This window comes from Orbicella franksi, chromosome 3 (genome assembly GCF_964199315.1).
Source record: "Orbicella franksi chromosome 3, jaOrbFran1.1, whole genome shotgun sequence".
Taxonomy (NCBI): domain Eukaryota; kingdom Metazoa; phylum Cnidaria; class Anthozoa; order Scleractinia; family Merulinidae; genus Orbicella; species Orbicella franksi.
This window is the reverse complement of record NC_138147.1, coordinates 27,763,389-27,778,316: the sequence shown is the minus strand read 5'-3', so window position 1 is coordinate 27,778,316 and position 14,928 is coordinate 27,763,389. Positions and strand designations below refer to the sequence as shown.

Here is a 14,928-nt window from a genome sequence, read left to right as displayed (position 1 = left end):
TTATTGAGTAATTTAAGAAGATTTATTAATTTAAGAATTAATGAAGGAAAATTATTTTTGGTCCCGAAGTCGAGTGGACCGCTTTTAGCGGGACTGCCACTTAATTTCTCGAAAATCGGCAATTAGTATAGCAGTCAGTTCTTTGGAAGCTGGCGGAATTAAAGAAACTTGTGGAAAGTTTCCATTCAGTCAGGGAGAACATGATGATTAGTTCAGGCAAGGTATCTTTGCCTCGCGTGAGCCAAATGAAGGCTTCCCTGAGAACATGTGAACGTAGTCATTTCTTTCAGGAACAAAATACCTTTCTGGATCATTCTGAGGGAACAACTCTGTTTACTGTTTACAAGGGATCATTCTCTCTCTATCTTTGTCAGTCAAACTTTTCTGTGGAAATTTTGGCAACAATTTTAAAATTCAGTTGATGAGGAACAAGGGAGAAAATGCGAGACCTTAAGGAATAAAAGAAACATTTATCCCTTATCCCCGGAAGGCCCTTTTAAAGAATAAACGCAGCCTGGAAATATTCACTTTCTGTCAGTAGGGCTATATATACTGTCGGTAATTAGGCAATATAGATCTTTCGTAATCGATACAGAGTAGCTTTTTCCATTTTTTACAATTCCACAGAAATTGGAGTTAACTTAGTGATTTGGCATTCTCATAGGCGCACGGGCAACTTCGGACTTCGTGCGGTGGGGGCGGGGGATGACCTTATTGCCCGAAAAAAATTACACAATGCCGAAAAACGTGAGTGTTGTTCAAACGCACTCACATCGCACAGTGTAAAACGAACACATTCAGAATTCTCACGTCTAATGAAACTGTTATCATTCCAAAAATAGTTGTTTTGAAAACTCGCGTACTCTATGACCTCGATAGACAGCCTAGTAAAATCAGAAATATATAAAAGAAACAGTTAATGCTTTACGGTCGTTTCTATACAAAGTCGTTTCGATTTAAGTCGCAGTTCGATACAACTGGAAGTCGATTCGATACACGTCTAAAGTCGATTCAGACACACAATTCGATACAGACTGAAGTCGTTTCGTAGCAAAAGTTAACTAGAAGAAATATCCCAATGAAAGTCTTTTTATCTTCGCATCGCATACGACAGCGATCGATCGAAAGAATGTTATCCCAGAAAGAGAAAAATCATGTTTGTCTGGATAAGGTCCCGGAACTTTTTCCGCTAGCTGAATACGCTGACCTTCTTCTCTGAAACAAGCCCGATTTGAAGGGAAGTCAGTTTGGCAATTCTAAACGTGGAAATTCTATAATAATTTCAGGCTGCCGGGTACCTTAAACTTTTGAATCAAATTGACTAGAAACGAGTTTGTATGGAAACGCCCGGACACCGAATTGGTTGTTAATTCTTCCTCGTACGAAAAGTTCAAGAAAATCTTACAACGGCTCTTTATGGAGCTATTCAAAACGACTCTTTTCAGAGCCACCACAAACGTGGTCTTTTGCAAAAAAAAAAAAACTCTCAGTGGTACTTCTTGATCTCTGTCCACACCCTGCAGCTAAAACTACAAATATCCGTATTGGGAAAACCTTGAGACAAAACAGTTTCCTAAGGGTTGAAAATCGAAAATCACAAATCAATTAGGGCTATTTCAATAGTACTTCTTTTTTATGGAGAAAAATTACAGTTTTCCCCTCTGTGTTTTAAAATGGCGGAAAGGTTTGAGAATTTATGTAATATTTTACGTGATTGGCAAAAGATAAGGTTCAAAAAAGTCTTGCGAGGCATTGGACAGGTAAAACAAGGAGGAACAAGAAAGATAAAGCCGTTTCTTTGTTAGAAAATGACTCAGAAAAATTACTCGAGCAGTCTCGGTCGTCAGACTGTTGAGCGAGACTAAACCGAGCTCAAAATTGGCCTTGGTAAGCCGAGAACTATTGCCTTATCTCGAATTTAACAAAGCCAATAAACAAAATGTCTATGAAATTAATTTATTTAAAAAATTCAACTTTTCTCGGTCTCAAAATAATTGTTGACACACTGATTGATGTCAGGAATGAAACATAAAAACATCACTTCTTAAAATCAGTTAAAATAAGCACATAAACCTTCCTTTCCGATACGAATGTCCCAGTCCGTTTCAGGGCACAGCAGCGAGAAAAGTATAGCTCGCTACAGCTAACGGCCAACTGTATCGCAGCTTTAAGGTGTCTCCGATTCAACCACAAAGGACACAAATTTCCGCCGTCACTAATGCTCCTTTCACTCAAACCTCGAATCGAATGGCCTCCAGTTGACCGCAACCGCAAGTTTTCCCAGCGTATTTTATCAACTACTGCAGTATTCAAGGCAAAATCCAAGCTTCTCGGCCCACAGGGCTGCTTCGATGACAAAAAGTGACTTGAATCATGATTTTCCAGCATTTTCTTTCAGATTTGTAGATTCCGCAGTTCAACTCTGCTTTCGCCGTAAGTTTTTATTCCACGAGAAGCGACCCTCGAGTCAAGTTTGACAGTGGTGTAATTTTCCTAGACCAGTCACAATTTTTTACTACGCATAGCAACCAATGGGATTGCCTCATTTTGCATAGAAAATAGATTACGTCAAATGGCTTTTTTCGTGTTCGCCAAAGTGGGCAAAGGCCGTCTTTCGAGTTATCTTAAAAGATTTTGAAAAAAACAAACAGAGGCGTAGTAGTTTGTTCCGTTATTATATAAAACAAAGAGATTCCATGTTGCTTTGCTTCTGTTGAGTAATAGATCACAGAAGACGTCAAAATGTGGTAAGAACATTAGTGACACACTCGGCTATCGCCTCGTGTGCAACTTTTTTGTTCTTACCCACATTTTGACGTCGTCTGTAATCTATTACTGAACAGACGCACGGCAACATGAAATCTATTTGTTAATGGAAGTTAATTCTAAAGAACGTGAGGAAAAACAACTACTATTACAATTAGTAGTTTCCAAAGAAAAAACTGAAGTCGTTAGGTTTAAACATGCACGAGTGATGAATAAAAAATGCTATATTTTTAAAAAACATTTTTTCGAGAGCTGTTCACCCTATGTTTTACCACCCAAAGTAGTCACTTTCATCCGTGCCATTCGTATAAACGGTGGATGCCATGAATCATCAGCTGTTTAAATTAGCGATGGTGGGCGATCGAAAGATCGAGGCGAGTCACCCTCGACTGACTAGAATCGACCCATTTGACGTTGGAAGTTAACTTTAACTTGTATCGAAGACGGAAATCCCCTCGTGAATTCCAATAAAATGGTCAGGTTCAGAATATGCTTGCTCCAACAGTATATGCACGCGCTCTTTGTTTATCAAGGCTCTCTGTTAGGACTGGTGGGTAAATGTGCTGGATAGAAGAAGTAAAAAATATTTGGTGTTTTGTTTTGTTCTTTCTCGCTTCGTGTTCTTGGAACATTATGTCAGCTTCTTGTGTCTTCTCACGTATTTTAAATTTTTTCTGGGTTGCATGCTTTGATTCGCGCGCTTCTTCACTAGTTCTACGGGACCTAACGTTTATTACGTCCCAGGGATGGCCGGTGGTTTTGCAGGGGGGGGGGTACAATTTTAAAACAAGCCTCTTTGGGGGGGGGGGAAACCGAAGAAACGAGGGGTTTCAAAATTTATGACACAGCAACGATAGTCTAACAGGTTTTATAGCAGAATCCATTAAATAAAACAAAATTTGCCGCTGGCGGTTCTTGAAGCGAAGGTAGGAATGGAGGAAGAAACATTTCCTCGAGCAGGGAGCAAATATTGACCGGATTAATGAGCCCACTGTATCAGACGATCAGTAATCACCACCCCAGTCTAGTTTTCGCGGTCGGCCGTGGCAGTCTGGTCGCACAGCAATCCAGCAAGTAACAAATGGTATCCTTTAGACTGAGGGATTGTGAAGAGCTCCAGTTGATGAATATGGACGAAGAAATCATGCGAAGAAATGGGAACGATAGTATACGTTGTGGTATTAGTGTGTGGTTGAAAGAAATCAACTTGCTGGAGTATTCAGTGAAATTCATTGAGAATGGCTACGATGATCTTGATCAGTTTCGTGCAATGAGAACCGAGGATTTGGCTGAACTTAGCAATGATGTCGGCTTAACTGCGAAGAAAGGCCATCTGAAACCATTTTATGCGGCCATAAAACAATGGAAAATAATACAAACAATAAACGAGAGAAAAGATAAAAGAGATATTAAAAAAACACGATAAAAAATCTGCATGTGTAAGGACGGAAGGATAGAATTATGGCCTTGTCAGTAGGGGGGTTACATTTGTAAAATACGATTTTGGAAGGGGAGTATAATTTTTATCTGAAAATAGTTTGTGGGTTTAGTTTTAAAACACTACACTTATTTGAAAACCACCGTGCCAGCACCCCCTCTCCACTCTCCCCTCCCCCCTTTCCCCGTACCCTGGGACGTAATAGACGATCTTCCCCTACAGAAATAAGGTTGTATCTGGTGTATAGTGTTATGGTGTTTTATTTTTAACGGTGTAGATATTTCGGTTGTCTTCCTTGTCTCAGTTGTTTCCTTACCAGCTTGAGGGGTCTGTATGATTTGGTATCAGTACTAGCACGTTATTTCGATCCGCGGCTCAGGTTTACACGACAAGGCATGCACATGTTTCTTCGTTCGTTTTAATTTGGGTTGCTTGGTTACCGACCCAATAAACGTATTCGCTATTCATAAGAATGGGGATAAACGATGAAATAGCGAGCCTTTCCTTGAAATTATCGACTAAAGTAAAAACTACTCCTTCTAATGGATTGTATAAATCAAGAGAAGAAGCTGTTGCCACTAGTTTTACACGCAACTAAAATTATTTTTGCAGTCACAGTAGAACACCGCCCAACAAACCTACTTTTTAACAGTTTTCCTCAAAAAGAGCCGTCTTTTAGGCCATGGTTGTATCATAAATTAAACTATATGGTAGTATTCATCCATTGAAACAGAAGTGCTGAGAAATGCTGGAAACTGTTGCCAGCCACCTTAAGTTCAACAAACTGTGAGCCAGCTGTTGTCATCGCTATCATAAACTGACAAATTAAAAATTATCTTTCCAAACACTGCTGCTTAGCTTTTCCTGAAAACACAGTTAATTTTAAGTTAATTCACGGCTCAGCAAGAAAAATTTCCGCAGGAGTTTTCTCTTTTTTTAACATTTCGTCGCTCTAAATTATTGTTCATTTGGCCTTTAAGAGGTTGGCGCTACGTGAAAACTGGCTTGAAATAAAAAACACGAATGGACAGGCAGAATAGCGGCAGCAATATAATCACCCACCCTAACATTCTCCCAAACTCTGGGATTGCATGCATTTTGAATGTTATTACCGCCAGAATGTGTAGTTTACATATGTTGCTTCTCTCGTTTACATTGTGCAGATGACGTTTTCCATTTCCAAAAGCACGAGTAGACGTTCATCGATTTTTAAGGCCCCACGTATCTGAAAAGCTAGTAACGTCACGGATTTCGAGCAGCCCATGAATGAGCAGGTAACATTAGTTCTCATCTAGGACTGAAATATATCAAAAATTCGTCTCGAGATAAATAACTCGCAAACTGAGATAAATTATTCTTGCTACATCCGCAAAATGGCCGATCTGAAGAAAAAAACAATTAAAATTCATACTATTCTGACTAGCGTAACTTAGGGTGGACAGCCTTAAAAAAATGTTTTGAAACAACAAAAGTGTATTTCAATTCATCGCTCGTAAATCTTTTTTTTGCTTATTTAACAACTTCAGTTTCCTCGACAAAAATAACTAATTAAAAGTCAATTTTTCCTCCCTCTATTTCGAATAACTTCCCACGCCAAGTAAACCTTAATGCCAAGAAATATGAGCCTTACTAAGAAGGAAGTCTTAAACTTTGGTTGAAAATGATCAAATTTGTCGTAAAAATACTCTCTGTTCACCATTCCAATAACCTTATCGCATCAAAGCCTTCTTACTGTTTAACTTCATAACTGTATTTTGTCAAGAGTCTAATCTCTTTTTATTATGCGTGATGTAGTCCACACAAAGAAAGATGGCAATTTATTGTTTTCCATCTTTATTCACAGGTGCATGGTCAACTTACATTTTAGAACAGTTTTTATATTTCTTTACAACAATGATGAAAACTTTCTCGATGGCTATCTTATTGCTGGGAAAGTATTTCATTCTGATATAATAAAATGAGTAAGCATCACTTTTAATGTTAGGCAACGGTTACGAGGACTTCTAAAATCTAAGTCGTAATACATTATTAGCCCTGTTCATCGTATTGGTCCACAAGAACTAACTTTTAAAACAATGGCAAAGCACTGGTCCTATTGTGTCCTTCTAACTTCACCTAGCTTCCAACAGTAAAGAATTGGGTTTAAAGACGAGTTTAAGAAAATGAAAGTGGTTGTATAAATCCTAGCGAGATAAAAAGATACAGATAGTCCACTTTTAGCCCTCAAAGCAGTCATTGCACCACGAGGTAGATAACAAGCGACCAGCGTCAGTTGCAACCATATTGCAGTGGAAACTGCCTTTTTGTATCGTGCTATGTTCAGTTGATTTGTTTGGTGTGGTTGTGGAACATTGTGGCTGTGAATCTGAGTGTTGTGATGACGGAGGGTGAGGAAAATCTTTGTGTAAGAGAAGGTGGACATTATAAGATGTAGAGGTATACCTATGGTGCCCGATACCATGTGGTTATCAGGGGATTCCAAAACCACATTGCTGAAAAGACAGCGCTAGTAGCACAAGAGGTAATAACGATCAGGTAGGTTCGCTTTAAAGTTACAACTTGTCTGTATCTCAGTCCCAACGACAGGGAAAGAAGGCTGTCCACGCTTAGTCCTGTCAGAGTTGCGAACGACACTCCACACAAGATATAACTTGTTACAAAACTTGCCACAATTAGGTGAGGACAAATATTCCAATGTTCATACACCACAGACATCCAATAGGTTCTGTAATTAGACCAACACAGAGATCAGTTGTTGCAAGGCAACGAGGCAGGCGTTTGGACGCCGGATGAAGTGAAGACTCCTTGTGGAGAGCTATTAGGATCAGAGCATTTCCAAGAAATGCAGTAACAGACAGAAAAGTGTTTAAAACTGAAATATGTATCAACTGGCCGTGTAGTCAAGCAGTTAGTCCTGCGGAACACATGAGTTGTTCAATTGTCTTTTGCTGTTCAGCTCCAGTAAAGTTTGCTGCTGCCATTTAGTTGGTAGGATGATATGGCTGTTTGTAGCAGCTGGAATCGATTAGCTATCACTGTGAAAACGTTTCAGTGTAGAAAAGTTACAAAAGGGCTCCTCATCTGATGAATAATCTAAACTCTTTTTATAACGCCTTTTTCAAGTTTGCTTAAACCTGAATTTGGAAAGACAAATAAATCTAGCGGGTAGTCAATTAGCTGAGTAAATAATTAATAAAGATAAAATAAAAATTATAAAGAGAACATTGTTTAACTATTGGTTTTGACGGTTATGTCTTACTTCAGGAAATATTTCGCAAATTCTGAAAATTCTTCCAGTCATTCTAATTTATAATTTCTCCCTCCATCACGCATCGAAGTAATTGTTAGTCATATTGGTTACAAGAATAGTATCTGAAACAGTGCGGGTGGCGATGTATCACACATTTTAAAACGGGAATAGTTATATCACCCGAGCCATTTGTATAAACGGTTGACGCTGTGAATCTTAAAATGGTTAAATTAAGGAAGGTGGGTGGTCGAAAGATCGAGGTGAGCCACCTTCATCCGACTCAAATAGAGCGTTTTCACATGACGTCACAAATTTCGCGGGAAATTTGAGTCGCCATGTTGGTGTTCCATATTTTTCAAGATGGCGGCAAATCCCCTTACCGATTATGCGAACAACCTCGATCCCCACGTGAAGAAACATTACTATGAAAAGATTTCTTGCGTTGGTATCGATCCCATTTTAATTCCAGACAAAACGTATGATCCAGACTGTTTGCCACGGGTCAAATCCATGGATTTGCTATCATTTTTACTGCTTGGGACAAGCTACTACAGGAAGGATCAATTTCAAGCTTTTCGGAGTTTGCGAGCATTTAATCAGCTCGTTTCAGGGTTTGTGAGCTGTGTAAAAGGGCACAAAATAGGAAACAACTACATTGTTCTCAGAAAAGTCAGGCATTCGCAGAGAATGAACTATCCATGTGATACATTAATATTGTGAATTATAACCGAGGAAAATGGTACTGTTCTTTTCGCACACTGCGTTGGATGTATGGCAGGACAAGGAGAGTGCTGCTCGCATATTGCGAGCGTCCTCTTCTGCATTGAAGCATGGAATCGTGTGAACGAAAATCTGTCATGTACACAGGTGAAATGTGGCTGTTTGATGCCAGCAGCCGTCAAAGAAGTTCCCTACGCACCCGTTTCAGTGCCGTAAAGTACCCCTATTGTTTGAAGGATACAGACCTCAAAGATTACCCTGGGAAGTCCAACTCATGTTTGAAGTCAGAAAATGGAGCTACAAGTCTTAAAAAAGAACATGCATACTATTACCAATCACAACAGCAAATATTCACTACTGGATACAATTACTGTGACTTTGTTGTTTGTGGTTTCAATGAACAAATTGCTTTTTTCTGTGAAAGAATTCTCCCAGATATCTGACACTGGAATTCTGTTGTTCCCAAACTAAATTACTTTTGGAGATATTGTGTTCTACCAGAAATCCTTGGAAGGTGGTATACCAAGAAAAGAAACGTGTCTCAGCCATCATCTGGTCTCAGTTCTGTCTGCTTTTGCAGGATGAATACTACTGATACTATTGTAACATGCAGCAACCAAGCATGTCCCATTTCTTCTTTTCACTTAACCTGCTTGAAAGTCCAAAAAGTACCCAACAAGTGGTTTTGTCCTCTGTGCCAAAAAACTGCTGGAGCCAGAAGTAAGAAATCAAAAGGCAAACAAACAAAAGAAAATTTGGATGAAGCTCTTGAACTGGACTACATATGTTTGTGCAATAAGAAGCCATTGCCTTCCGATAAAGTCCTTAAATGTCATAACCCATTGTGTGAAAACGGACAGTTTTTTCATTTGGCTTCCTTAAACTTTAAAAGGACGCAAAACAATGCCCTTACAACATGGGAATGTATGGGTTGTAAGTCAGGGGGAAAAGTCAAACTAAATACCAAGGAAGCTAAAGAAGCAAAGGACTCTTTACAAAGGGTTCGTACTCTTTTTCAGAAACAAATTTCCAGGACTTTTCCAGGACTTTTCCAGGACTCAGATTGATTTTTCCAGGACTCTAAAAGTCACGTTAACCCTTTCATTCGCATTATCTCAATGTTAATTCTCCTTACTGTCTGCCATACATTTCATGTTTTTTTTTTTTAACTTGAGTTTAACAGATTTCCAGAACTTTCCAGGACCAGTAGCCCTTTTCCAGGACTTTCCAGTCCTGGAAAATGCCACAATAAAATTCCAGGACTTTCCAGCTTTTCCAGGACCCGTACGAACCCTGTGAATTACATGCGTGCAAGTCAGATGATGATGTCATTATAACTGGAATTTCAACAGGCCTTACTGAAAAGTTAGCATCCCTAGCAAGGCTCAATGAACAACATAACAAACTGATTTTGTCCCCCCACGGCTGGCTTGATTGTGATATCATTCATGCAGTGCATGTATGTCTTAGAAAAATTAACCCTGGAGTTGAGGGTCTGCAGAGACCAACTTTGGGTCCCTGCAGAAACTTTAATCAGGTCAATGGTGAATTTATTCAGATTTTACACACTGGGGAACAACACTGGGTGTGTATAGCATCGGTGGGGTGTGGAGATGGCACAGTGAATTTATATGACAGTCTTTACCGTAACATCATTTATAGTGAAGTAGAAGATCAGGTAATTAATCTTGTTGGACAGGCAAATTTTACTGGCATTCAAGTTGCTCCTGTTCAGCAACAGCAAAATGGCAGTGACTGTGGGGTATTTGCTGCTGCCTTTGCAATCTGCCTAGCCTATGGCATACCTCCCCAAACTGTGCAATTTGATATCTGCAAAATGAGAGTACATCTTTATCACTCCCTAAAGAATGGTCTATTGCAAATGTTTCCTACATTTGAATGACTTAATATATGAAGCTCCTTTTAGAAACAAAGTCAAACACTTTGTCTAGTTTGGCTCAAACACTTTCTCTTACATGTATTGATCTTGGAATAAACAGAAAGATGTAATCAACTGTGGATCTTCCCAAGTTGTTTCAATTACAAAAACATAGTGCTGACAATGGCCTTGTTGATGAACTACCAGGATTATACTATGCTAAGAATTAGTTGTTGACTTGAAACCGAAATTTATATTTTTATCTTTGTAGGGACAATTGAGTTCCATTGAGCACTTGGATACACCTGTAGTCCCTTCCCGTAGTTACCCTACATGAAGGCCTTCATATTATTACAACTAGCATGTAATTCCTTCCGGCAACATCACTATTAGAATGCCCAAGACACAAAGTAGGGAACCAATCTACATTAAAACGATCCCAGTCTTTAGCAGGTTCTCCTGACAGGAAATGCTTGCTGCAAACCCGGTCATTTTCTCAAATAGAGTCGGTTAAAGCCTCTCTGCTGATCGCAGAAATCCAACTTCTTCTTCGCTCCAAAGTCAACTCTTCCATGTACTCTCCTTGGTTAACAACAACACGTGGAACACGAAAAAAACTTACTTTCTCGGGGGTGGGCCGTATCTTGCCCGTTTTATTGCCACATCCGACAATGAGGCAAAGGACCATGATGACAAAAATTAAATTTCTTTGCTAAGAACGCTAGAATGTCGTACAGAATGTCCCAGGTGTTCACCGTTGGTTAGCACGGGTAGTACGCATTTTGCGATCGTACACCAATATGGCGGATGAAGTCGGTTGTCATGACAATATGCAAATTTCATCACGTCAGTGAAAACACTCTATCGATCCAATTGATATTCAATTGACCACCCACCTTCCCTAATTAACTGCAAAGTGTTCAAAGAGGGAAATGCAGTTGTTAATTTGAATATAACAGCCAAATTTAGCAACGCTTGTTCAATAACAGGATATGCACACATTCTCTGTTCATCAAGGCTGTCTGCTAGGACTTCGTGCATAAATTTGGTTGCCTGTTTTGGCTCGCGCGCTTATTTACCAGTTCTAAAAAAGCGTAGTTGTATCTGGTGTATAAATATATGGTGTTTTATTTTCGTATTGTAGATATTTTGTTTGTTTACTTCCATGGCATACCACGTGACAGCGTTGCATAACTATTGGTCAACACACAATCACTGCTTTATACGCGCGGCGCACGATGGGAAAGTTGTATGTAATAGCGGAGCTCCTGCTCGCCGAAGGCGCGCAAGCGGAGACCCATACCTTCGAAAGTTTGGTAACCCATCGATCTGAAAAATTTTTGGTTGTCACGTGACTGTCCCTACGTACGTACGGCCGTGCGCCAAAAATGAGATAGTAGCATCGTTACCATAGGTACATCATTGATATTGGACATCCATGTTATGATTAATTGACAGCTGTCAAAACCTGGTATCCACAGACCAGTATCACGTGACCATGTTGTGGGCTCAGGTCAAGAGGTCGCGCTTTTTTTTTCAGGTGACCGCCTACCAGGTACTGTCTTTTCGATTAGATCGAGGGCTCAAGCCAGGTTATTACTCTGGAGGAGAGTGAGGGCGTACATGCAAAGGCAAAATTTCGGAGCAAATTAAACCCTGACGCGTTGTCGACTTTTTTTCCGACATATTCCTTGCGCAATCGTCTCTTGCAAAGTCCCTTATATATTGTGTACGTAATTTCTACAATCTTGGTTACACTCATTAGGTATGGTTTGTTAAAATGTAACTAGAAAAAAATAGTGAAACCACATGCTGACAATTCATTATTCTTTGAGTTTCTGATCCAGGAGAAAAATCCTCTTTTCATTTATGGTTAATTTTTCTAATCAGGAGCTCCGCTTGTAGGCTTGGCTAAATCTATGTATTACTGTCGAAAATACAACGCCATTCCTGTGTTCTGATTGGCTGTTTTTCCTATGGCATGGTATAGAATATAATACAATGCAATGCAATACAATAAGGGTTTATTCAGAATACAAATGAATAGACATGACAATGGAAAATAGAGTAAAAAAATTCAACGATGAATACATCGGCGACAACATAATTAAAATAAATAATAACCCTGAAAGAAAGTTAAGAGGTTAGCACTATGTGAACACTCCCTTGAAATGACAAACACGAATGGATGGCCAGAGTGTAGCGGCAGCAATATAATAATCTACCCTAAACTTCTCCCAAACGTTGGAACAGCATGAATTTTGATTGTTATTTTCTCCAGAATGTGCAGTTTACATATGTTGTTTCTCTCGCTGACGGTGTGTAGATGACCTTTTCATTTTCAAAAGCACGAGTAGATGTAGATTTTACAGTCCCATGTATCGGAAAAGCTTGAAACGTCACGGATTTGAGCAATCCATGAATGAGCAGGTGACATTAGTTCTCATCTAGGACTGAAATACATCGAAAATTAGTCTCTAGGAAAACAACTCGAAACCTGAGATAAATCACTTTTGCTACATCCACATAATGGCCGATCTGAAGAAAAAAAACTAAAATTCACACTATTCCCGTTTTAAAATGTGTGATACATTGCCACCCGCACTGTTTCAGACACTATTCTTGTAAACAATATGACTAACATGACTAACAATTAGTTTCATGCGTGATGGAGGGAAAAATTATAATTTAGAATAACGGGAAGAATTTTTCAGAATTTGCGAAATATTTCCCGAAGTTTAAGACATAGTTAAACGATGTTCTCTGTATAATTTTTACTTTATCTTTATTTATTTAATCAGCTAATTGGCCACCCGCTAGATTTATTTGTCTTTCCAAATTCAACATGTCAAGCAAACTTGAAAAAGGCATTATAAAAATAGTTTAAATTATTCGTCAGTTGTGAAGTCTTTTTGTAACTTTCTACACTGAAACGTTTCAGCAGTGATAGTTTCGATACCAAGTCCTACAAACAGCCATATCATCTCAGCTAAATGGCAGCAGCAAACTTTACTGCAGCTGGACAGCAGAAAACATTTGAACAACTCCTGTGTTCCGCAGAATTAACTGCTGGATTACACGGCCCGTTGACATTTATTTCAGTTTTAAATTCTTTCCTGTCCGTTACCGCATTTCTTGGGAATGCTCTGATCCTAATTGCTCTTCACAAGGAGTCTTCACTTTATCCGCCGTCCAAACTATTGCTTCGCAGTCTTGCAACAACTGATCTCTGTGTTGGTCTAATTGCAGAGCCTCTCTCTGTTGCCTTTTGGATGTCTGTGGTGAATGAACATTGGAATATTTGTCCTCACCTATCGGCGGCAAGTTTTATAACAAGTTATATTTTGTGTGGAGTGTCGGTCGCAACTCTGACTGCAATAAGCGTGGACAGACTTCTCGCTCTGTTATTGGGACTGAGATACAGACAAGTTGTAACTTTAAAGCGTACCTACCTGATCGTTATTACCTCTTGGTTTATTGCCGCTGTCTTTTCAACAATGTGGTTTTGGAATCCTCTGATAACCTTATGGTATGGAACCATAGGTATACCTCTATATCTTATAATCTCCACCTTCTCTTACACAAAGATTTTCCTCACCCTCTATCATCATAACACTCAGATTCACAGCCAGAATGTTCAACAACCAAACCAGATAAATCAACTGAACATAGCACGATACAAAAAGGCTGTTTCCACTGCAATATGGTTGCAACTGACGCTGGTCGGTAGTTATCTACCTCATGGTGTAGTGACTGCTTTGAGGGCAAAGAGTGGACTATCTGTATCTGTTTATCACTCTAGGATTTATACAATCACTTTAATTTTCTTCAACTCGTCTTTAAACCCAATTCTTTACTGTTGGAAGCTAGATGAAGTTAGACAAGCAGCGAAGGACACAATCAGACAAGTGGTTTGCCATTGTCTTACAAGTTAGCTCTAGTAGACCAATACGGTGGAAAGCGTAAATGCCGTACGTTTATCAGTAAGATTTTAGAAGTTCTCGTAACCATTGCCTAACATTAAAAGTGGTGCTTATTCACTTTGATATATTAGTATGAAATGTTTTTTTCCAGCAATAAGATAGCCATCGAGAAAGTTTTCATCATTGTTGTAAAGAAATATAAAAATTGTTCTAAATTGTAAGTTTACAATGCAACGGTGAATAAAGATGAAAAACAATAAATTGCCATATTTCTTCGAGAGGACTACATCACGCATAGTAAAACGAGATTAGACTCTTGACAAAATACAGTTATTAAATATAAGTTAAACAGTAAGAGGGTTTTGAAGTGTTTTTCGCTCATAACACTGGCAGAAAGCGCGGAGCTTTTATGAGATGGGTGAGTTAAAAGGACACGAAAAGTCGTTTACGAAATGACACACAAATTGTGCACTAAATTTTATAATAACCGCCTTAAGTTCAGAGTTTGTAATAAATGTGTCATGTTTCTGCAGCTGCGAGGGCAAAATGGGTTAACTAATACCATACTAAAATTAAAATCGACAGGTGGAATGTGCTTTTAAGTGAAGCACTAGCAGTAATTTATAATGAACATAGAATTTTGAAGCTACGCTTTATTGAGTAATTTAACTTATGTCGGATTAGCATTTGAAAATTTAATTGAGTTTAGCGTGGCGGGTATTCTTGTCAAACTTCTCAAATCGTGCTCAGCGTGATGTAGTGGAATCTTTTGCAAACATCTTTCTTTCAAGGCAGCTCTTCCGTCTTTGAAGCGTTATTTATTGAAGCATTTATTATTATTTATTGAACTAAGCTCGACTGTTAGACTTTATATAATTAAATGGCATATTAGACCAAAGATGAGATAAATGTGTTGCAGAAAAATGGCGATAAAGTTTTTGTAATGGAAAAC

General features: G+C 38.9%; 1 protein-coding gene across 1 annotated transcript; it reads left to right on the top strand.

Annotated features, from left to right (window-relative positions):
• Window positions 1–13,046: 13,046 nt before the first annotated feature.
• LOC145483160 (putative G-protein coupled receptor 45) lies at window positions 13,047–13,988 on the top strand. The gene has a single exon (XM_081461752.1). The coding sequence runs from the start codon at window positions 13,047–13,049 to the stop codon at window positions 13,986–13,988; it is 942 nt and encodes a 313-aa protein (XP_081317878.1).
• Window positions 13,989–14,928: the final 940 nt, after the last annotated feature.